At 36.6% G+C, this 23,940-nt stretch overlaps 2 protein-coding genes across 2 annotated transcripts in view; one reads left to right on the forward strand and one right to left on the reverse strand.

Moving 5' to 3' along the window:
- REDIC1 (regulator of DNA class I crossover intermediates 1) overlaps positions 1–19,636 on the forward strand; it is a 117,923-nt gene extending 98,287 nt beyond the window's left edge. The window contains exons 15-17 of the transcript XR_015721667.1: positions 8,551–8,680; positions 14,650–14,920; positions 19,524–19,636. The gene's annotated coding sequence lies outside the window, so the exon portion shown is untranslated. The remainder of the gene's footprint in view (positions 1–8,550; positions 8,681–14,649; positions 14,921–19,523) is intronic.
- A 50-nt stretch (positions 19,637–19,686) lies between these two features.
- The window catches only part of SLC2A13 (solute carrier family 2 member 13), a 348,011-nt gene continuing 343,757 nt past the window's right edge, over positions 19,687–23,940 (reverse strand). The window contains exon 10 of the mRNA XM_045776522.2: positions 19,687–20,378. Within this exon, the coding sequence (XP_045632478.1) occupies positions 20,152–20,378 (227 nt within the window). The 3' untranslated portion in view covers positions 19,687–20,151. The remainder of the gene's footprint in view (positions 20,379–23,940) is intronic.

Consider the following 23,940-nt stretch of genomic DNA (forward strand, 5'->3'; position numbering starts at 1 on the left):
GTAGGTGTCACGAGTTGATTTTACCTATAAAATCTAGCAGATGTACTTTGTGTCAGTTCTGAGCCTAGACCTCAAGAGGGCTTGCATACTTACGCTTTCTTAAAAGGATGCTCAGCTGTGTTTGAAAATTCTGGGCAAGCCAGCTGAAGGATGAGAGACCACACAGACGAGAGATGAGCCTCCCAGCTGAGGCCCTCTTGGACAGCTGTCACCCCACCCACCCAGTAGCTGACCTTATGCATTAGTGTGCTCAGCAGTAACTTAGGAATCACCCATCTGGGCACAGTCTGAATTGTCAGCCCACCAAATTGTGAGTTAAATAAATATTTGTGGATTTGAAGTCCCAGCATTTTGGGTTGTTTTTTACGTAGTAATAATTAGCTGATGTAGCATAGTTAATAGGTAAAAGTGCATGTAGGGAAGAATGTTTTAATTACCAGGCTCTCAATACCATTTGTATGGTGTACATACACTTGGAAATTTTTTTAGCAAGCCAATTTTATTTCCTGTGGTGAATTCCTATGGCAGATTTCTTGTGGCAAACATGAAGTTTGGATTTACAATTTGCATGGATTATATTGCTTTCCAAAAAGTTTATATCAAATATTCAATAGGAAATAGGTATCCATTTTCACTAAAACAGCGTGTTGTAATTTTTTAATGTCTTTGCTTGTATATTTTGATTTTGGGGGGCCACTTTGCTAAGTAAAAATGATATCAAGGTTTTCTTCAGTTTATATCTTGGTATCACTTACAAAGATAATTTGTGGTCAGAAATATGAATCACCAGAGGGAATCAGTGAGGTCCTTGCTTTCCTATAGATTTAAATAATACAGTGAGGAAGAAAGAATGTGAGATTTGGAGTCCAAGCAACTATATTTGCTCAGAAAATATAATTTGCTTGATTTTTTTAAAGAAGATTATGTTTTCTCAACTTTTTTCTTCCCCAAAACTAAGAGATAATGTTTGAAATTCAGCTATTTTTTTTATAATGAAGTGAAAGCCACACGAAGGAAGTCCAGTTTCTGTTATCTGACTAAACTGTATTTTTAAATCTAGTGTGTCTTGAGTTCAAGTAGTCATTTCATGAACAAAAGTATCCCTTTAAATTCTTAAATGTATCTTTAATTTATAGAAAGGATTTCAGGTTTTCTTAAGATTTCTATATTTATCTCTGGAAAAAATATTTTCTTATGCCTTTAGAATTTTTGTTACATTTAAATCTCTTATTCTGCATTCTAAGTGGACTTTTTAACTTCTCATGAGTGTCCTTCCCTTTTTAAAATTAGCTTACATAGGACCTACCATAATCCTGGGGACATCCAAGCACATCAGTTAGAATTCAAGTAGCCTGGTCATCATCTTACCAGGGAATATGATGAGAATGTTTTTTGCTGAGGAGAATCAGTGTTACTGGCACTCGAATTTTATTACATAATTAATTTAACAGGGCTTGGGATATGGCTGGATATAGTGGTGTCAGTACAGTGATTATTAATGTTTTCTTTTTCTTTTTTTTAACATTTTATTTATTGGAGAGAGAGACTCTGTGTTGGGGGGGAGCAGAGGGAGAGGGACAAGCGGACTCTGCACTGAGTGGAGCCTGATGTGGGGCTCGATCCCACGACCCTGAGACAATGACCTGAGTTGAAATCAGGAGTCAGACAACCAACTGAACCACTCAGGCGCTCCTAATGTTTTCTGATTTGAGCTAGCTTGATGGCTTTTTTTTTTTCCAAGGGTTACAAAATAATTTGATTGTTAAATTAATAGTTTAGTTAATTTATTTGTATACAGTGTATATTCTATAATTGCTTATTGATGATAGAAACTATTTTTGAGATGTGGCATATTGCTTTTTAAAATTTTACTTCAATAATTTTTTATTCTAGTATGGTTAACATGCAGTGTTAAATTAGTTTCAGGATTACAATAGATAATTCAGCAGTTCTGTACATTACTCAGCGCTCATCAAAGTAAACATACACTTAATTCTCTTTGCCTATTTCACCTTTCCCACACCCCCCACCTCCCCTCTGGTAACTGTCAGTTTGTTCTCTGCAGTTAAGAGTCTGTTTTTTGGTTTGTCTTGCTGTTGTTTATTTCTTAAATTCCACATATGAGTGAAATCATACGGTATTTGTCTTTCTCTGACTGACTTACTACACTTAGCATTATACCCTTTAAGTCCATCCATGTTGTTGGAAATGGAAAAGATTTCATTCTTTTTAATGGCTGAATAATACTCCATTATATGTATATACTACTTTTTTATCCATTCATCTAGGGATACTTGGGACACTTGGGATGCTTCCATAATTTAGCTATTGTAAGTAATGCTGCAACAAATATAGGGGTGTATATATCTTTTTGAATTAGTGTTTTGTATTTTTGTGGTAAGTACCTAAGTGGTGCAATAATTGGATCATATGATAATTCTATTTTTAGTTTTTTTGAGGAACTTCCATACAGTTTTCCACAATGGCTACACCAGTTTGCATTCCTATGCACAGGGCATGAGGGTTCTTTTCTCCACATACTTGTCAATACTTGTTGTTTCTTGTGTTTTTTATTTTAGCCATTCTGACTGGTGTGAGGTGATACCTTATTGTGGTTTTGATTTGTGTTTCCCTGATGCTGAGTGATGTTGAGCATCTTTTCATGTATCTATTGGCCATCTGGATGTCGTCTTCAGAGAAATGCCTGTTTATGTCTTCTGCCCAATTTTAATTGTATTATTTGTTTTTTCTGGTGTTGAGTTGTATAAGTTCTTTATATATTTTGGATACTAAGCCTTTATTAGATTTGTCATTGCAAATACCTTCTCCTGTTCAGTAGGTTGTCTGTTAGTTTTGTTAATTTGATTCCTTTGTTGTGCAGAACCTTTTTATTTTGATGTAGTCCCAATAGTTTATTTTGCATTTGTTTCCCTTGCCCCAGGAGACACATCGAGAAAAATGTTGCTTTGTCCAGTGTCAGAGAGATTACTGCCTGTTCTCTGCGAGAATTTTTATGGTTTCAGGTCTCACATTCAGGTCTTTAATCTATTTTGAATTTATTTTTGTATATGGTGTATGAAAGTGGTCCAGTTTCATTCTTTTTGCATTTAGCTGTTCAGTTTAACTAACATTTTTTGAAGAAACATTTTTTCCTATTGCATATTCTTCCTTCCTTTGTTGGATATTAATTGATCTTATCTGTGTAGGTTTATTTCTGGGCTCTTTATCTTGTTTCATTGACCTATGTGTCTGTTTTTGTGCCACTACCATGCTCTCTTTGGATTACTACAGCTTTCTAGTATAACTTGAAATCTGGAATTGTGATACCTGCAGCTGTGTTCTTTTTCCAAGACTGCGTTGGCTGTTTGGGGTTTTCTGTTGGTTCTATACAAATTTTAGGATTGTTTGTTTTAGTTCTGTGAAAAATGCTGTTGGTATTTTGATAGGAATTGCATTAAATCTGTAGATTGGTTTGGGTAGTATGGACAGTTTAACAATATTTAACAATATTTCTAATCCAGGAGTATGGTATATCTTTCCATATGTTTGTATTTTCTTCAGTTTCTTTCATCAGGGTTTTATAGTTTTCAGAGTACAGGTCTTTCACCTCTATGGTTAAATTTATTCGTAGGTATTTTATTATTTTTCGCGCAACTGTAAGTGGGATTGTTTTCTTCATTTCTCTTCCTGCAGCTTCATTATTAGTCTGTACTAATGCGACAGATCGGGGCGCCTGGGTGGCTCGGTTGGTGAAGCTTCTGCCTTCGGCTCACATCATGATCCCAGGGTCCTGGGATTGAGTCCCACATCAGCCTCCTTGCTTAGCAGGGAGCCTGCTTCTCCCTCTGCCTGCCACGCCCCCTGCTTGTGTGTGTGTGTGCTCTCTCTCTCTCTCTGACAAATAAATAAAATCTTTATTTATTATTCTTTTTAAAGATTTTGTCAGAGAGATAGTGCATGTGCATGCACACAAGCAGGGAGAGTGGCAGAGGGAGGAGAAGCAGACTCCTGCTGAGCAAGGAGGCTGATGCAGGACTCCATCCCAGGACCCTGGGATTATGACCTGAGCCAAAGGCACTGAGCCACCCAGGCATCCCTAGATAAAATCGTTAAAAAAAAAAAAAATGCAGCAGATACCTGTGTATTGATTTTTTATCTTGTGACCTTACTAAATACATTTATCAATTCTAGTAATTTGGGGGGGAGTTTTTAGGTTTTTATATATAATATCATGTCATCTGCAAATAGTGAAAGTTTATTTCTTCCTTACCAGTTTGGATGCCTTTTATTCCCTTTCCTTGTCTGATTGCTCTGGCTAAGATTTCTAGGACTATGTTGAAGAACAGTGGTGAGAGTGGACATCCTTATCCTTGTCTTGTTCCTGACTTTAGGGGAAAAGCTCTCTGTTTTTCACCATTAAGGATGATGTCAGTTGAGAGTTTTTCATATATGGCCTTTATTATGTTGAGATATAGTTCCCTCTAAACCTCCTTTGTTGGAGGGTTTTTATCCTGAATGAATGTTGTACTTAAATGCTTTTTCTGCATCTATTGAAATGATCATATATATGGTTTTTTATTCTTTCACTTGTTGATGTGATTTATCATGTTGATTGATTTACAAATACTGAAACATTCTTACATCCCAGGAATAAATCCCACTTCATTGTGGTGAATTTTTTTTTTAATGTATTGTTGGCTGAAGTTTGCTAATATTTTGTTGATTTTTTAACTGTGTTCATCAGAGATATTGGCCTGTAGTTTTATTTTTGGGGGGGGGGTAGTGTTGATGTTGGTATTAAGGTAATGCTGGCCTCAGAGAATGAATTTGGAAGCTTTCCTTCCTCTTCTGTTTTTTTGGAATTGTTTGAGAAGAACAGATATTAAGTTTTCTTTAAATATTTGGTAGAATTGACCTGTGAAGCCATCTGGTCCTGGACTTTCGTTTGTTGTGAGTGTTTTGATTACTGATTCAGTTTCATTGTTGGTAACTGGTCTGTTCAAATTTTCTGTTTGTTCCTGATTCAGTTTGGGGAGGTTGTATGTTTCCAGGAATTTATCTATTTCTTCTAGGTTATTCAATTTGTTGTCATATAATCTTTCATGATATTCTCTTATAATCCTTTGTATTTCTGTGGTGTTGGTTGTTATTTCTCCTCTTTCATTTCTGAATTTGTTTATTTGTAGTTTCTCTTTCTTTTTTTTGATGAGTCTGGCTAAAGGTTTGTCAGTGTTGTTGATCTTTTTAAAGAAGCAGCTCCTGGTTTCATTAATCTGTTTTATTGTTTTTTAAGTATCTATTTTGTTTACTTCTGCTCTAATCTTTATTATTGCCTTCCTTCTACCAGTTTTGGGTTTCGTTTGTTCTTCTTTTTCTAACTCCTTTAGGTATATGGTTAGGTTCTGGAGATTTTTCTTCTTGATACTTCAAGAAGTATATAACCTTCCTTCATAGAACAGCTTTTGCTGCATCCCAAAGATTTTGGACTGTTGTTTTTCCATTTGTCTCCATATATTTTTTTGATTTCCTCTTTGATTTTTTGGTTAACCCACTCATTGTTAAGTAACACGTTATTTAATCTCCATGCATTTATATTCTTTCCAGATTTTTTGTTGCGTTTGATTTTTATTTTCATAGTGTTGTGGTTAGATAAGATGCATGGTATGACTTCAGTCTCTTTGAATTTGTTGAGACTTGATTTGTGGCCTAACATGGGCTCTCTTAAGGAGAATGTTCCATGTGCACTTGAAAGGAATATATATTCTGTTTTAGGATGGAATGTTCTGAATATATGTTAGATACATCTCTTCCAGTGTGTCATTCATTCAAAGCCACAGTTTCCTTGTTGTATTTCCATTTGATCTTTCCAATGATGTAAGTGGGGTGTTAAAGTCCCCTCCTATTATTGTATTACTATCAGTTACTTCCTTTATGTTTGTTATTAACTGCTTTATGTATTTGGGTGCCCCCATGTTTGGTGCATAAATATTTACAATTGTTATATCTTCTCCTTGGACTATCCCTTATCCTTCTTTGTGTCTTCTTGTTACAGTCTTTGGTTTTAAGTCTATTTTATCTGATGTAAGTATTGCTACTTGGGCCGTTTTTCACATCTGTTTGCATGTTAAATGCTTCTCCATCCCTTCACTTTCAATCTGCATGTGTCTCTAGGCCTCAAATGAGTCTCTTGTAGGCAGCATATAGATGGGTCTTGCTTTTTATCCGTTTCGTCACCCTGTGTCTTTTGATTGGAGTGTTTTTTCTTTTAGCACTTTGAATATATCATGCTACTGCCTTCAGGCCTGTGAAGTTTCTGCTGAAATATTAGCTGATAACCTTATGGGATTTCCCTTGCAAGAAACTGTTTTCTCTTGCTGCTTTTAAAATTCTTTCTTTATCACTACTTTTTATGATTTTACTTACTGTGCATCTTGCCGTGGACCTCCTTGGGTTGATTTTGTTGGGGACTCTCTCTCTGCCTCTTGGATCTGGATTTCTGTTTCCTTCCCCAGATTTTGGAAGTTGTCAGCTATTTCTTCAAATAAATTTTCTGCCCCCCTTTTCTCTCTTTTCTCCTTCTGAGGTCCCTGTACTGAGAATGTTGTTATGCTTGATAGTGTCTCTGAGTTCCCGAAGTCTATTTTCATTTTGTATCATTTTTTTCCCTCTCACCTGTTCAGTCCGATTGCTTTCATTAGTCTGCCCTCCAGGTCGCTGATCTGTTTTTCTGCTTCCTCTTGTCTATTCTCTTTAGTGTATTTTTAATTTCAGTTACTGATTTCTTCATCTCTGATTATTTCTTTTTTTGTTTTCTGCCTTGTTATAGAGTCTCACTGAGGTCCTCCGCTTGTCTTAAGTCCAGTGAATATCTTTATGATCACTATTTTAAATTCCGTATCAGGCATATTATTTACCTATATTTTGCTTAGGTTTCTTGCTGGGGTTTTCTCCTGTTCTTTCATTGGGACATATTCCTCTCTTTCCTCATTTTATCTGAGTATCCTTGTCTTGTTTCTGTGTTTTACGCAAGTCAGCTATGTCTCCTGCTCTTGAAAGTGTTGGCCTCATGAAGAGTTCTTGTACTGCCCACGCAGTGTCTTCTGTTCACCAGAACTTGGCACTGCAGGGATGTCTCCCATATGTGTTGTGTGTGCCCTGCTGTTGTGGCTGAGCTGATGGTGCCTTTAGTTTAGCCATCTGTAGTGGCTCTCATTGCTTATTGTGGGCCAGTCTGGGCCCCCTTGGGCTTGAGTTCTGTCAGACCAGGTGTTTGCCATGGATGCAGTAGCACTGAACTGCAGGGCTCTTTCTCTTTTGTCCCCCAAGAGGCTTTTGTTGGTGGATTGAGCCTGCAGTTAGACCAGCTGTCTGCCCCCAACTCTTTGCTGGAGCCACAGTCTGACTTATGTGTGTAGTTCTCTTCCCCTCTCTCTGGGGCAGGAATCACTCTGGAGTGGTACGGGCCCCTCTTGGGGCTGCTTGCACACTGCCAGGCTTGTGGCATTGCTTTGGGCGGCTCAGGCCAAGAGTGTATTAGAGGGGCAGATCCACACAAGCTGTCTGCAAGGTTTATGCCAGTCTGCTGTGGGAGGGGACCTGGAGTGGAGGCCTGTCTGCAGGAGAATGCAGGGGGGGGGGCTCGTTTTTAGCAAGTTAGTTAGCTAGTGTTGGTAGGTTGGGAGGTGGGGGAGGGAAGTGGCTCATTTGTCACCCCCCCCCCCCCAAGTCTCCCAAGGATCGCTGCTTCTGCAGCACATACTCCGAAATTAGTAAACAAATCTCCCTCCTGTATACCCCAGGAGATTTTCAAGGTGCTGCTTCTATGCTGTATCTCTGTGGGGCTGTTTATTGTGCTGTCTCTTTAAGAACAGGGACTCAGTTTCCTCGTGCCCTCCCATCTCTCCCTGAGCTGAGCCCACTGATTTTTAAAGTTCCAGGTTTTAAGTCCTGCTGGTTGTAAGAACTCAGTCTTCAGCCCCTCTGGTTTTCAAAGCCAGATGTTACGGGGATTCTTCTTTCCCCTGTGGGATCCCTGGTGTGAATCTGTTTCACTCCCCTTTCTGCACCTGTGGTGTCCCTCCCTCCAGTGGACAGTGTGGCGGTTCCCTTTAGTTCTGGACTGTATCTCTGTCCTTACTACCCTCTTTGATTGGCCTCTTCTCTACATTTAGCTGTGGAGAGTTCTGTTGTCATTTTCTGGGTTATTTACACTGATATGAGTGCTATCCGGTTGTGTCAGTGGGATGAGGTGAGTTTAGGACCCTCCTACTCTACCATCTTCTCCAGAAGTCTGGATGGCTGTTTTAGAAAGGCCAGTTTGTCAGGTTTCTCTCTACAGTTAAACACCCCCCCCCCTGCCATTTATGGAGTGAGGAAGAGGTCATGTAACTGCAAGTTATACATGTTATGTTTATTAAGTGTGTTGATAAATGAACTCTACTATCTAGCAGCTTGAGGGCTTTCCTTTTGGCACCTGCAGGTTCCCTGAGATTTCTGATTGAACTTTAGAAATAAAGGCAATTTGTTTATTTTTGGTTTCTAAACGTACAGCTGCCTTGGAACTCCAGGACTTCCATGCCTGTGGTGAACACCTCTGACAAGACTTCAGTGTCTTGACAAGACTTCAGTCGCCCAGTTATTCCTGCTGGTAGGAAAAAGGCTTCTTAAAGCACATAGAAAGGTATTGTGTCTGCCTCACCTAGAGTTTTAACATTGTATTTTACAAAGTTGAGGAAGCTTACTAGGTTTCCAGTCCGATATGTAAGGGGCTTGGGAGGTCATATTCCATCCTGACGACAAGTAAAAAGGTGAACAAATTGAAAATAAACAACTCTTCCACATGAAAAGTGAGGTCACAGGTCAAATCACTGCCCCCACAATTGGAGACAGAGAGGAAGACACAGAGAATCACAGCTTAACTAAGCAGAAAGTCAAGAGCAGAAACGTTCATGGGAACCAGTGCCAAGGTGGGAAACCTAAACTAATTGATGGATTGCTGGAGGCTCAGTGTGGACAGTCTGAGAGCCAAAAATTCCGGAAGGGTGCAGTCTTAGTGAGTCCTAAACACTTTTTTGAGTTTTATTTCTAAGAGCGCTACCAGGTTCTAACAGTGAAGACTGGAGAAAGATCTCTGAGGCGCCTGGCAGGAGGAGGGGAAAAGGAATCAATTGTAAATAGGCCAGAACAGGCTATTCTTCCTGCCCTCAAGAGAAAATATGTTACAGGAGCCTAACTTGATTGGGCTTTATCAGAGTCTAATTGACCTGGGGGAAAGGAACTACCTAACTCCAGCTCCTTCTAGCCATCCTTTCTTCCACCAAAGGGGAAGAAAAAATCGAATGTTTTTTGAGAAGTTTATATCCCAGGGGCACAGTCTCATTAAGACTGAGACCTGATAGGATTATGGAGTAGTTCCTCTCCTCCCACACCTTACCACTATATCACTAAAGGCCTATTTACTGGCCTATTTACCTTTTATCTACTATAGCATGTCCAGGTTTCCGCAAAAAATTACAAAGTATACTACAAGGAAAAAAAAACAGTTTGAGGAGACAGCAAACACCAGAACGATATTCAGATGTAGCAAGGATTGTTGAAATGACCAGATTGAGACTTCAAACAACGACTAATATATTAAAGACTCTAATGGGGGGGCACCTGGGTGGTTCAGTCAGTTGTCTGCCTTCAGCTCAGGTCATGATCTCATGGCCTAGGATTGAGCCCCTCATTGGGCTTCCTGCTCTGCAGGGAGCCTGCTTCTCCCTCTCCCTCTGCCTGCTGCCCCCGCTGCTCGTCAAATAAATAAATTAAAAAAATTTTTTTAAAAAAAGACTAATGGAAAAACACAACATGAAAGAACAGATGGGTAATGTAAGCAGGGAGATGGAAATTCTAAGAAAGAATAAAATATGCTAGAGATAAACATGCCTCTGATGGATTTATTCGTAGACCAGACATAGCTCAGGAAATAGTCTCTGAACTTGATTGTATGTCAGTAGAAACTCTTAAAACTAAAAAGCCAAGAGAAAAAAGATTTAAAAAAATTTCACAGACTATCCAAGAACTGTGGTATGAGTACAAAAGTTATACATGTAAGGGGAGTGACTATTAGAATGATCAGAGAAAGGAATAGAAGAAATACTGCAAGTCATAAGGACTGAGAATTTCCCCAAATTGATGTCCAGTAACAAACCAAGGATCTAGGAAGCTCAGATAAATGCCAGAAACCCCCACAAAAAACAAACAACAACAACAACAACAAAACTACACCCAGGCATGTCATATTCAAACTGCAAAGTGAGAGATGAAAACTCTTGAAGCTGGAGGAAAACAACACCTTATTTAAAGAGCAAAGATGAGTATTACGTCTGACTTCTCAGAAACCCAAGTAAGCAATAGAGTGGAGTGAAATATTTGAAATGTTGAGAGAAAAAACCTACCACCCTTGAATTCTGGATCCTGCAAAATTATCCTTCTAAAGTGATAAAGATTGTTCTCAGACAAAAATTGAGGGAATTTGTGGCCAGTTAGACTTGCCTTGCAGGCAATGTTAAAAATAAGTTCTTCAGAGATAAAGTGGTCAGGTCAGAGACTTGGATCTGCATAAAGGACAGAAGAGCATTAGAGAAGGAATGAGTGTATAGGAAAAGCTTTCATTTTTCCTAGTTGATTGAATGGATAAGTGTGTGTAAACTAATAGCAAAAGCAACAATGTGTGCGATGTATAGCTTATGTACAAGTGAAATAAATGACACCAGTGACATAAGGGACAGGAGGGACTAGGAATATCTGACTCTTCTAATCTGTGAAAGCGTATAGTATTATTTGAAAGTGGACTTGAATTAGTTGTATATGTACATTGCAGACTCTAGGGCAACCACTAAAAAAAGTGAAAAAAGTATAGTTGATATGCTAAGAAAAGAGAGGAATGAAATCATAAAATATGCTCAGTGATAACCACAAAAGGAAAAAGTAGAAAACAAAAATAGGAATAGAAAACAAATAGAACAAATAGAAAATAGTAACAAATATGGTAGATATTTCATCACACTAAATGTCAGTGGTCTAAATATACCAATAAAAAATAGATTGTCAGTGGATCAAAAACAAGACCCAACTATATGTTGTCTTTAAGAAACCCACTTTAAATGTAAAGACACATGCAGATTAAAAGTAGAGGGATGGAGAAAGATATACCATGCTAACATTAATCAAAAGAAAGTTGGAATAGTTATATTAATTTCAGACAGAGCAGACTTCAGAGCAAGGAAGCTTATTAGGATTCTGTGGGTTAATTTATAAATGTAAATTTGAGCATATTTTGGAAATTACTGATCATTTTAGACTTTAAATTCCAACCCTTTCACATTTACCTCTAAATGTTATTGTCAGTTTTATCCAGTAGTTATGTTTTAGTTTCTAAGTCCATAACTGGTGACCCTGCAGGAAAAAAAAAGTACAAAAATTTTCAGGTAGGGGCAATTATAAAATTTTCCATGATAAAGTTCATTGTAAAAAAGAAAATAAATAGTACTTGTTAAAAATGACTTTGGCACAAACTTTCTACTTAAGTTACTTTACTTCCTGTGACTCAGTTATTTCCTCATCCATACAAGAAGGGTAATAATGCTACTTTTGATACAGGTTTTCATGAAGATAGGATGAAATTATGTATATAAAGTATATAGCATGTAAGTGTGTTTTTATTCCATAAAAAGAAAGTAGAAATAGAGTATTATAAAAGATGCAAATTTCACCCCAACCTTGCTATCCTAATTAGATTTTCTCCTCCTCTATTAAGAATAAGAAACCAATTTAATCATCCAAATGTGTTTATGTGAATACCCATGCCTTCATATACCATATGGAATTTGCTGTTTGACTAGAACAGCTTTGCTCTACAGAGATTGATTTATGAAACATGCTCTTGGATATTGGCCTGGTACCATGGTATCATTTGAATCATTTTTTTCTAACCCAGTTAAAACTTCCCACTGCTCCTTTGTAGACCACAGGAGCATCTGAGATGCATGCATCCATTTATTCTTTAAATATTCACTGAGCATATACTATATGCTAGGCACTGTATGAGGTGGAGAGTCAGTAGTGAATAATGCGAATTCCTTGCTTTCATGCAGTGTATGTTCTCATGGGAGAAACAGACAACTAAAAAATAATTTTCAAATAGTGATAAATGCTAGGAAGAAAATAAAACAAGTTTATGTGATGTATTGGGGAGGAAGGGAATGATTAAATTGTGTAGTCAAGACAGGCTCTCAGGGGAGATGATTTTGAGCTGAAACCTGAATGACAAGAAGGAAAGAGACACAAAGAATAGGGCAACAAGCATGCCAGGCAGGTGTAACGCCACATGCAAAGCCCCTGAGGTGGAAATGACTTAGCTTTATGAATGCCTAAGTAACTTGCATATAAATCCACTCAATTTATCATTCACTAGATGAGCTCACCATTTGAAAGAAAATGCAGCTGATTCCTTTTTAATACAAATGTAGTGGTTCCACTATTGTGTACTTAAGAATTATCTGGAGAGTTTGTTAAGGTACAGTTCCCTGATCTAAAAAAGCTGATCTTGTGAAAACAGACAGTAGAATGGTGATTACCAGAGGCTGGGGGGTGGGGTGTGGGGGTTGGGGAGATGTTGTTTAGGGGTACAAACTTGGAACTAGTAGATAGGTCCTGGAGAGCTAATGCACAGCATAGTGATTATAGAATAGTAGTGTATTAATAAACTTCAGAGTTGCTACGAGACTGGATTACTTATTTATCACAAAAAGAAATAATTATGTGATGTGGTAGGGGTATTAGCTAACACTGTGATGGTAAACACTTGGCAATATGTGCATCAAATCAATGCATTGTATACCTTATATAGTGTTATATGTCAATTATATTTCAATTAAAAATATATAGTTTCCTGGGCTATATCCCCAGATATTCTGATTCAGTAGGTCAGGTGAGGCCCACAGATTTGCATTTGTAACAAACTCACTTTGAGAACCACTGTTGTAACAAATCTGTTTTGGGTTTAGTATCCATTTGCTAGAAGCAAAGCATGTCAGTATCTTTTTTTCACGTAAAAAATTAATTTCTCTGCATGCCACTCATTATGCAGTTTTTGTAAGTGTAGTGGAAAAGTATATGAAGTATTAAAGGTAAAAAACAGTATCAGTGTTTCATATTGAATTCATAGCATTTATAATAGCTTAATTTCAATATAGCCACTTAGGGGTTAATGTCATTTTTCATTTGGAGAGAATTTTTTTTTTTTTTTAAGATTTATTAGAGCATATGAGTGCACAAGTAGGAGGGGGGCAGAGGGAGAGAATCTTCAAGCAGACTCCTGGCTGAGTTCAGAGCCTGATGTGGGCTCCATCTTATGATCCATGAGATCAAGACCTGAGCCAAAACCAAGACTTGGACGCTTAACTGACTGAACCACCCAGGTGCCTCCCACCCCCCTTAAAGCATTTGGAGAGAATTTCAAAAATTTTTTAAATGCTGAAAGGAATTGAAATGATAGGTTACTAAGAGATATTCTAAAATTATTTTGTTTCTTGATTCAGAGATTACATAGAGAATTTGTGCATTAAATCCTGTTAATATGGAGACTATTAGAAGGTTGTGCTTTTCATTGTGCCCTTCGGGAGGATGCTCATGGGAAAGAGGTGGAGAGGGGAGAGGAACATCAGGCTAGTCAGCCATATCAGCTCAAACCATTCTGGTCGGCAGGAGCTGGGCTGCTGCAGTCACACAGCCTGTATGACATATATCAAGCCCTGTGCTCCTGTTCCTAGTAGTTGTTCGCAGGAAAGGAATTTATAAACACATTGCTTGTGCTTTGGACAGTGCGACCTTAGCGGCATCAGGGATAGCATGTGAAGGATGACACTAAGAACAGCCGACAGTTATCCAGCACTTACTATGTGCTATTGTTCTAGGTGCTTTAGATGATTAATGTAACCCCCATAACAAATATATGAGGTAGATAGTAACATCCCTAATTTATAGGAAGGAATTGAGGCAAAGAGTAAATAATTGAGGTTACCAGGCAGTAAGTAGAAGAGCTGGGATTTAAAGCTGGCAATTTGTATTCTTATTCCTTAAACAATGTACTATGTAGTGCTTCATATTTGGAGAAAAATCTCCAAATCAAAGGTTTTCAGAATTTTGTCTATTCTGAGGTATCGGATTCTTCCTCTGCATACCTTTTAAGTTATAACACAGGAATTCCACAGTGTCTATTTTGTAATCTTTCTGCCTGGGTCTGACCAGAAGATGTTCCAAATGACGAGAGAGAGAGAGAGAGGAAGACTATTGGTGTAGTCCACACAGAGAGAAGTTCTGTACTACTTCTAGTGTGTGATCTTGGACAAGTCATCACAATGTTCTGAAGTTTAGTACCCATAAAAACCTACAATGTTTACCCCACAGGACTGCATAGTTAAATGAGGACTTTGATCACTGATAGAAATATGTACTACAGTATTTAGGTGTCCTGGTGAGTAGACCCTTTATGCATAATTTATGGGATTTTCTTGGGTCATTCTGTCTGTAGGATTTTTACCTTACCTGCTGGCATCAGAATCCTTGATTAAATGCAACTCCACTCTTTTTTTTTTTTTTAAACAGGAGAAAATCTAATTAATTTTGTGTGCATGGAGAAGCTACATAGACATGAGACCCCCTCTATTGTAAGCCTTTGGACAAGTGGATCTAGTGTCTTTATGGGATCTCCTCAGGCTGTTTCTACAGTTGGGCTCAGGATGGCACATTCTAACTATGGAGATAAGTCTAACAGCTGCCCAGATCAAACAGTAGCTAATTCTCGCTAATAAAGGCTATAGTTCTGGCAAAATGGCAATGGAGGTCCAAAAGGAACTGTCAACTAGTCATCCAGCAGGTATTTTGTTTTTATTTACAAAGTAAATATAGTTTCTGTCAACCCAACATAATGGCTTATGTCACATCTGGTTTTGACAGCAACCAGAAATATTATTCAAGGGTTCCTAAAGCATTTCATTTCAAAGTTTTATATTTACTATTTCGAATAATTCCCTGGAACAATTTTTAGGTATTATATATTTATTTTTAAAGATAGTTGAGTTTATCTATGATCAAGAGATAATATGAGTAGGATTGCATAAATTTATAGATAACTAATTTTTGTCGATGCCTTTCTGTGTAACCTAGATCCTAAAATCAAAGGAATTAGAGAAAATACAAAAGTGCAAAGGAGATAAATGACTAATGAATTGTCGTAACTTTTATTAGATTATTTTCATTTACAGTTCTGGCACTGACACTTTTTTTTTAAAAAAAGATTTTAATTTTATGTAAAGATTGAACTTCAGTAAAATAACTTAAAAAATTTACATATACATCACTAAATTTCCATAAAATATACAATACTTTTGATACAGCTATAGGATAGAATGACTTTGAAGGAAATGATACATATTCATAATTTTTAAGAGATATCCCATATGTCACATGTAAGAATAAATATTTATATTGAATTTTCCAAGACATGTGAAGTATTAAATACTATATAACATGCACTCAAATTAAAATATACATTTTGAAATACATATTTTAAAAGCATAAAACGATTTAATCTAGATGTACATTAGAGCTTCTAAATAGAAATCTGAACATTTATTACAAATAAAGATACTATAACATCAAATGAGATATAGTCCAAAAGCCTCTAGGAACCAGTTTGGACATGTAGAATATAAAGTTCTACTTTGGCTAGAGGTAAGTCTCATTTTTTTTTTAACCTTCAAATGAGATGGAATGATGTTAAATTTACTAAAATTGTAAAACTTCACAAAATATCGGTTTTTAAGTGCTTGTAAGCTGCATTCCTTTTTCTCATACTGATATGACAAAAATCAAACACACGAACTTAACTGTGTGAAATAAATACATGGATATTACTACCAAATGAAAGTAGTTATTGAACATACCATAGACCAAATCACTCAAATGCAAGACTGCTTTATACATATAAAGTAAAGATTTATAGGAATTACACCATTTTACACTCACAGGCAAATTAAGAGGATAAAATTCCCTCATGTACTTCTGAACATCATTAATACTCTTACAAAATATCTCTTTGATGAATATTGGCACACAAATATTTCCCTCTCTAAAAGACAATGTAAAAGAGAGTTGGTAGCAGTTAGCTATTTGGCATTTTAAAATGATTGCTATTATTTCCAGAAAACAACAGTGTTTCTCACCCAGAAGAACTGAATGTACTGATAATTGATATGTTGCTACCACCTGATCACTTCATCAAATTAACTTAACATTTCTGTACATGAGGCTAAGAAAATTGATAAGAAAGTGACAGAAAACAGGACATTAAAAATCCAGAGAAGAATTCTAAGTCTTTTCATAGGCAGCAGCTATACATTTTACCCACTATGTAACAGATTTTGCTGTAAAGCACATGTTATGAATTCTCTGCCATGGACCTGCTAGGTCATTGTTTTATTTGCAGTTAGTAACAAGATATAAACTGAAAACTTGTTTCAGCAGCTGTATAAATTAAAGTTATTAGGTGCTTAGTAAAATTTGAGATTTTTTAACCAGGAGAATGGTAAAAAACCAAAACTGATTATAACAAAAATCTCATTAATTGTTGTTAATTACTGTGCCAATGAGATAAAACAATCCTTCCACTCCCCCTCACTGTAATACAATATTTCTAAACTATATTAGTGTCTTTAAGTTGTGAGACTTTCTTAGATAAGAGATAGTTTTTAGAATATCCTTCCCCTAGAATCTATGATTACAATACATTTCAATTTTACTTTCCCATATAAAAGCAAAAGGGTAAGTTGTCAGTTTACTTTTTTTCTGTTCACTCTTCCTCTACATAGTGGATTTTGAAATGATTGATAGTAAACAACTTCTAAATTTTTTACTTTAATGGAATTCTCATTTTAGAGTGAATAACAAAAAATAATAGAGTCTCCTATACTAAAATATAGCTCAGTGGTAAAATAAAATTATGAAAAAGCACTTGACAGCATTACCATCATAGCATTTTCCATCGGGGAACTAATTACTGCATATGGCTGGGAACGAAATTTCAAACATAAATATCACCCTTTAAATTTAGTTTTGACTTAGATCCTTTATGAATACATTAAAAATCATGTTTTGGGTAATTAATGACTAAGGTGCAACAGTTAAAATTATTAGAAATGTTTGTATTGAAGAAAAATTATTAATACCAAATCTTTAAAATTTATCTGACATCACATTCAGTCCTATGTGTTCAGATGCAGATGAAGGGTTATATTCTCTTTAGTTTATGGCAGATCTCATTAGCCACCAAGCTAAGCCTCATATAGGGGTTATGACTTTCTTTACTATGTGTTCCTCAAACATAATATGTCTCTATTGAATTTGCAGCATGCTTAGAAGAAAACCTTAATTTCAGTTGAAAGCATGATGCTTAATCTGTTTTAATATAGTAGGTCAAATCATACCATTTATAAATTGTCCTACAAAATATATATTTGATGATATTTCAAATGGAATGTTTTCAAGTTGATAGTGGTAGCCAAAGATGCTGAGAACTTAAAAGATACGTAATATTAAAAAAACCTGCCAAAGTCAAACAATTTTTAATATACTATAAAGGTTCACCAAATCTAAAAATAATACTCTAATTGTATAAGGTTTCTTTTTAAGTAGTTGTTTTTAAAAAAAATATAATCTTTATACTGTGCCACTCTGTCTTGTACTTCAAAGATACGGAATATTGTCTTTATCACTATATAAATAACAAATAGTCCTTTAAAGGAAAGGTTGAGGAGAATAGGGGAGGAGAACTGTGGCTAATTTTCCCTGTTACTATGTGCATTTATGGATATAAAGTTGAATATACCATTTGCTTACATCAGGGAGAACAGGCCATGTTCTGCTTTAGGAAATAATAAAAGTCCAGTTGCTCCTTTAATAAAGTTACTGTGCATTCAGCCCAGCTGAGTACATAAGCATATAGTTAAGGCTATTATATAATAAAGAGAAGAATTGAGGCAATTATTTGGATAAATCAGAAAAATACATTTTTAGAGAGCACTTTATTGGTCTAAATTTTTTTTCTTTCCATCATATTCTGATTTTACCACATAATAGCTCATTTTCCATCTCACTTTACCTGTGTGAAGTACTACACAGAGAAGAAATTTCTTATGGGATAAGAAATATCAATAATTTTTTCTATTAAATCACATCTGCTTTTCTGGGGGAAAAATCAATATCCCCTTAGAAATCAATTGTCAAAGCACCTAGTTCAGGGAAAAAACTCTCTCAAATTTTTTTATTGTATGAAATGGTCAAAGGGAGAAAACTTTTTTTTTTTTTTTTTTTTGGCTGAAGGAGTTTTAGGCAGGTGAAGTGACAGTTCAAGCACTTATCATACCCTTGGTGGCTATGAGAACAAACCTCCTTGGATACATTGAGTTTGGTAATAGTGATAGGAGTAAGCCAGACTTCAAGCGAAGAACAAAACATCTTGGAGACTGACAGAAACACACTGAATTTAGGGATAGCCATCTTTTCACTCCAAAGAGTACCTTATTAGATGTTTAGAGCCATATTAAAATCCATCAAACTTATGTATTCCTATCTGGCCACAAACAATTCATTCATAATTTTCACTGGAACTAGCAAGTAATTTTGTATATTCTATATAGTTCTTAAGAGCAAAAATTAGAGTTCATTTGATGAATGAGCATAAATACCAATGAACACTTTGAGAATACATTGTAGAAATGTATGCAAGTATTAGAACCATTAATCTGTTCCAATAGAAAATCCCTATTTTTAGACAAGAAGGAAAAAATCCAAGCCAAGTATGAGAAAAAGGAAACACCCACAGACAAATCTATGTATCTTTTTTTGATAAACTGTGAGGGAAAATGAGAAAAGGGTGTGCAAAATAAAAATGAGTTTATGTTCTTAAAGTAAAAAAAGACTAGTACTTTTAAGTAATGTCACAGTTCCCTTAAGAGTTAATAAAAAGTTAAGGAAAAAATAAGAAGTCCCACTATTTAATTAAACAAAATATCAATAACAGCAGGATCATCTGTCACTGATTTTCTTCCTTTCTTTTTTGTTTCGGGAATTATTTGATTAAAAGAAGGGGGAAAATAGTCTGCTAGCAGCTATTAACACAAACGAAGGCACAAATAGGACTCCAGAGGTGATGAGTGAAGGCGTGAATATCAGGTGATTTTGGCATGAACAGAAACCCTGAAATACAGTCAAAGATCTGGTGCTATTTTGTGTTTACAGGTGCATACCTAAGTGACTAATGCAAATCAGGGATCCATAAAAATTTTTTCTTTCTTTCTAGCAATAAAATATACTTATCAAAACTTGCTAGCTTATCTGTGCAAATGTATACTTATCACCAATGCAAAAAAATATGTATGAAAATAAACCCTAAAAGACCTGCTTTTCATAATGTTCAAAAGGTCCTGTGCAGGGTCAGTTTCTGAAGAACTCTCAAGATCTGACTTGGAGAGAGAGAGCAAAATGCGGAATCCAAAGGAGAGAAGGACAGCCGTGTCTCCGTAGGGGGCACTTCTGAATTTGTTGAAAGCTTAAACAGAATTTACCTTCTAATAGCTGATCACAGGTAAGCTACTTGTCCTTAGAAAATTTAGGGCCAATAGGCCATGTTTTGACAGAAAACACCCTTGGATCTTCTCCCAGAATCCTTCTTCATAAGGATATCATACATATATGATTAAGCTAGATTAGCACTGACTCTACTGCCACTAATAATTATATATGGTTTTAGGAAAAAAGGATACCACTGAAGTCACTGGATACATATTCATTTTAGACTACCTCAGGAAGGAATTACATACATTTGTTCAATAATTATTAGTTTAAAATCTCTAAATATTGTTTTACATTTTGCTTGTGAAAAAAAATGTCATCATGGTTATATCTTCCTTCTAATCAAATATTCTAGAATATGAGGTCATTCAAAACTAGACTAAAAGAACCAGATTAAAAGCAGGGCAGTGAGGCCACCAATTGCTGCTTTTGTCCCCCAGGTTTGTTTAAATACCTAAATGTATCAGCAGCTGAAAATTACTCCACATCAGAAGCATCGTTGTCAGAAAGATGATAGTTGCTTCCTTTCACCCGAATATATTCAATATATCTCCCTTCATCAGAATCTGAAGCGCCACATGTACATAGCCTGTTGTCAAAGAGTGATTCAATTTCCTCTAATTTTTTCCCTTTGGTCTCAGGAAGACAGCCATAGATGAAAAGGAGTCCCACACCAGCGAATCCAGCATAAAGGAAGAAGGCTCCTGCAATGGAAAATAATACATATTTGTATGTACAGTCCTAGGTTGGAAAGAGTACTTGATTTTGACTTTTCTTTCTGGTCAGTCATGCGTAACTATGGTCTGACATGGAAGCAGACAATAGCTACCAGCCTGCTTTACTCTTATTGTTCTAGCTCTGTGAGCATAATACAATTTACCTTTCTAAGCTCAGGTCATGTAATGTCTAACTCAAGAAGAATGATAAACTGGGTTCAGCTATAACTTCTGCTTTGAAGTCTCTCCTCACTTCCCTGGCTGGAGATCATTGTTCTCTCTTATGTACTTTTACAGCACTTTGCTGAGGCCCCCATCTTCATAAACAAGTATTACAGTTGTGTGCATGAATTTGTGTCTGTCTTGTCTACTAGACTGCAAGGCACTTTGAGGGAGAAATTTCTCATTTATCTTGTATTTCTAGAACCACATATAGCGATGCCATTGCTGAATTCATGACTCAGTGGAGTACATGGCAACTGTTATCTTTCCAGTCTCTCATGCCCAAAGTCTAGGAGTCAACCTTGATTTTTCTTACTTTCCCGCCCAATATCCTGTCAGGAGATCCTGTTCGATCTACCTTCAAAATACCAAAAATGACCACTTTTCGCCATTCCACTGGCATCTCTAGTTTAAGGGCCATTCTTTCTCATCTGCACTACTGCAGGAGTCTTTTAACTAGTCCCCTTGTTCCTTTTGTTAGACCACTAAGGTCCACTTTTTTTGGTCTGTAGCACTTCTCACCATCTGACCTACTATAAAAAGCTTACTAATTTGTTTCCTTGAGTAGAATGGAAGTTCCATGAGGTCAGAGAATTTTGTTTTGCTGTCACACTATGCATGCCAATGTAGTATAAATAAAAAGACCTAAGTAGTACCTGGTTGTGTTTTCTAAGTGTCAATACAGCAAGCCTAGATGGATGAGATATATGTGACTTGTGTGTATTCTCTACATATTTCCAAGATGATCTTTTCCTTTATAACCGAATTCTCAGTTTAAATATAAGAACCTAATTACAAAGGAGTTCCTGCCTAATTTGAGGCCTTCAATCCAGATCATCCTGGTGAAGGAAGATGACAAACTAATGTGACAAATGGCTGCAGAAAGGCAGTCAGGTTGGGGGTTTAAATCTTTCTGACTTCCAGTCATTGAACTGCCTCTCTGTGACTCAGCTTCCATATCAGGTAAGAAGAGATGGTTTCTCAGCTCCTATTTGGTTTATAATTCTATAAATTTTACAACCCAAATCAGGAGCAGGTATGGGAGAGATGGTTATGAGGTGCTTGAGAGGGAGATGTGCTCTTCTGTTTCAGTGTCAAAACTGATCTCCTCGAGGGCTGAGTCTATATGGCTTGTTTGTATTTGGGTTCCCAATGCCTAGAATGGTACCTGACGCACCAGTGGGTCTAGGAATAAATGTTGTTGACTGCCAGATGGAATATATTGGGTAAACAGATCTGAAATAAAGGGCAAAACTTGACAACATAAAGACATATTTCAAAATTAAGCTTTAAGCAAAATAGAGCCGTTAAAGAACTGAAAAATATTTCTCAGTTCTGCTGAATCATTACAGAATGGGAAAGAAAGACATTATTAAGACTTTCTCTTTTTTTTAGAGCATGCACATGTGCGAGTGAGGAGGGGCAGACGGTGAGGGAGAGAATCTCCAGAAGAATCCTCGCTGAGTGTGGAGCCCAATGCAGGCTCGATCTCATGACCCTGACATCATGACCTGAGCCAAAACCAAGAGTGGGACATTGAGCCAACCAAGTCACCCAGGCGCCCCCCCAGACTACCTTCTTAAAGACATGGCTGTAAACAGCCATTTCAGGAATATCCACAGAAACATTTCTTGGGAAGGCTCAAGAAAAACTATGGAGGAAAAATGCTGCTGAACTGGCCACCTGAAAGAATCTGCTCTGGAATGAGGAGGCGTCGTGAGAAAGTAGAAGTCAAAAAGAGGTAAATTATGAGATTTCGAAAAAATATGAAAGGGTTGACTAAATCATGACATAGTTTGTTAGATTAAATCATCAGAAGCTATACAACTCTTAAGGAGCTGGACTGGTATAAATCACATTCTTGGTTTATAAACACAACTCCATTTACAAATGTAGGGGTCCTTTATTTCATTTGTTTGGTTCATGTTAGACATATTTTTTATGTCTTATACTTGGTAAGTAATCAGAAAACAGTAAGTACTAGGTCACATGGGATATAGGACTGAGTGTTACAGTGAGAGGAGGGGACCATGGCTCTGTAGAGTATGGATCTGAAAGTCACAAAGTGACACAGGCAGACTCCTGGGATAGTTTCTTAAATTCTCTTGACCCTGGCTTCCTCATCTGTCTAATGGGGAAAATAACTGCTGCCCTGCCCAACTGCAAAGAATAGAAATAATGTATGTTACATGCCTATTAGAATTCTGGAGGTTGGTTACCCAAAAAAGGGATGGCATTACTAAATTCAACTAAATGACTAGGGAAGAAGGGTTGCTGTTAGAATAGAATGATATTAGTAGGACTTAAAAATTGGGAAAGTTTTCATGAAAAAAGGTGATACTGACAAGCTAGGTCTTGGATAATGTGGGGATTTAGGGGAAAAAATGAAAGGAGATAAAGTGTGTTCGATTACAGAGAAGTGAAAATTGTGGGAAGAGAAATGGAATCTTTAGCAGGGAGGGACAAGGATGGTAATCATGATGATGATAACACAGAAAAAATACGCAGATGGTAAAACATTTTAGACTAAATCAGGCTGCTAAACTCCAAAATCTTTAACAGAGCAAACTAGGTTTGGCTTCATACAATATAATATTGAGGAAACATTCATGTTTCACAATTTAGGAACAGTGGCATAAAGAAAAATAAATCTGTCAGTGCTCAACCCTTAACAATTAAAAACAATTAGATGGATTACTATTCTTAAAGATTCTTAAAGGCCATATGGCTCCGTGCTTGTGACCCAGATTCCCAAGCCAAACAACATCAAGAAAACTCTATTAAAATACAAGACATAGAATCTGAAGAACGTAAAGCAGGCAAATACCAAAACCTCCGAAATGCATTCCACTGGTGAGACCTGGGGTTAAGCCCCAGAGGCAGGGGCCGGGGGGGGGGGGGGGGCGGCTGTGACCTGCTCCAAGTAATGGCCAAGTCAGTTATGTAAACTTACTTATTTCTCCTTGGGATAAAAGTGAAAAAACATGTAACGAGTCTGTCAGGATTGTTAAGTGCAGATATTTCTCAGCTTTATTCTGAAGGAAATAAATCTTATTAGAGTCCTATATTAAGTTTCAGATTTAAACAAATATTTATTTAATTGAATTATACAGAATGAGGAATCAAAGATTGTGTGTAACTGGATTTCAGTATCTCAGTACAGGAACTTTGACACAATGCTTTCCAAGGGATCTATCTAGCAGATTTAGTATTCAGTACTCAAAGTGCTATACATAAAATGGTATACTGGTGACAGTTTTTAGTAATAAACATTAGTGAATGGGTCCAAGGCAGACCTAAGTATAGTTTAGAAAGGAAACAAAATTTG

Source organism: Ursus americanus, chromosome 25 (assembly GCF_024610735.1).
Source record: "Ursus americanus isolate L20-20 chromosome 25, mUrsAme1.1.p, whole genome shotgun sequence".
In the NCBI taxonomy this organism is placed as follows: domain Eukaryota; kingdom Metazoa; phylum Chordata; class Mammalia; order Carnivora; family Ursidae; genus Ursus; species Ursus americanus.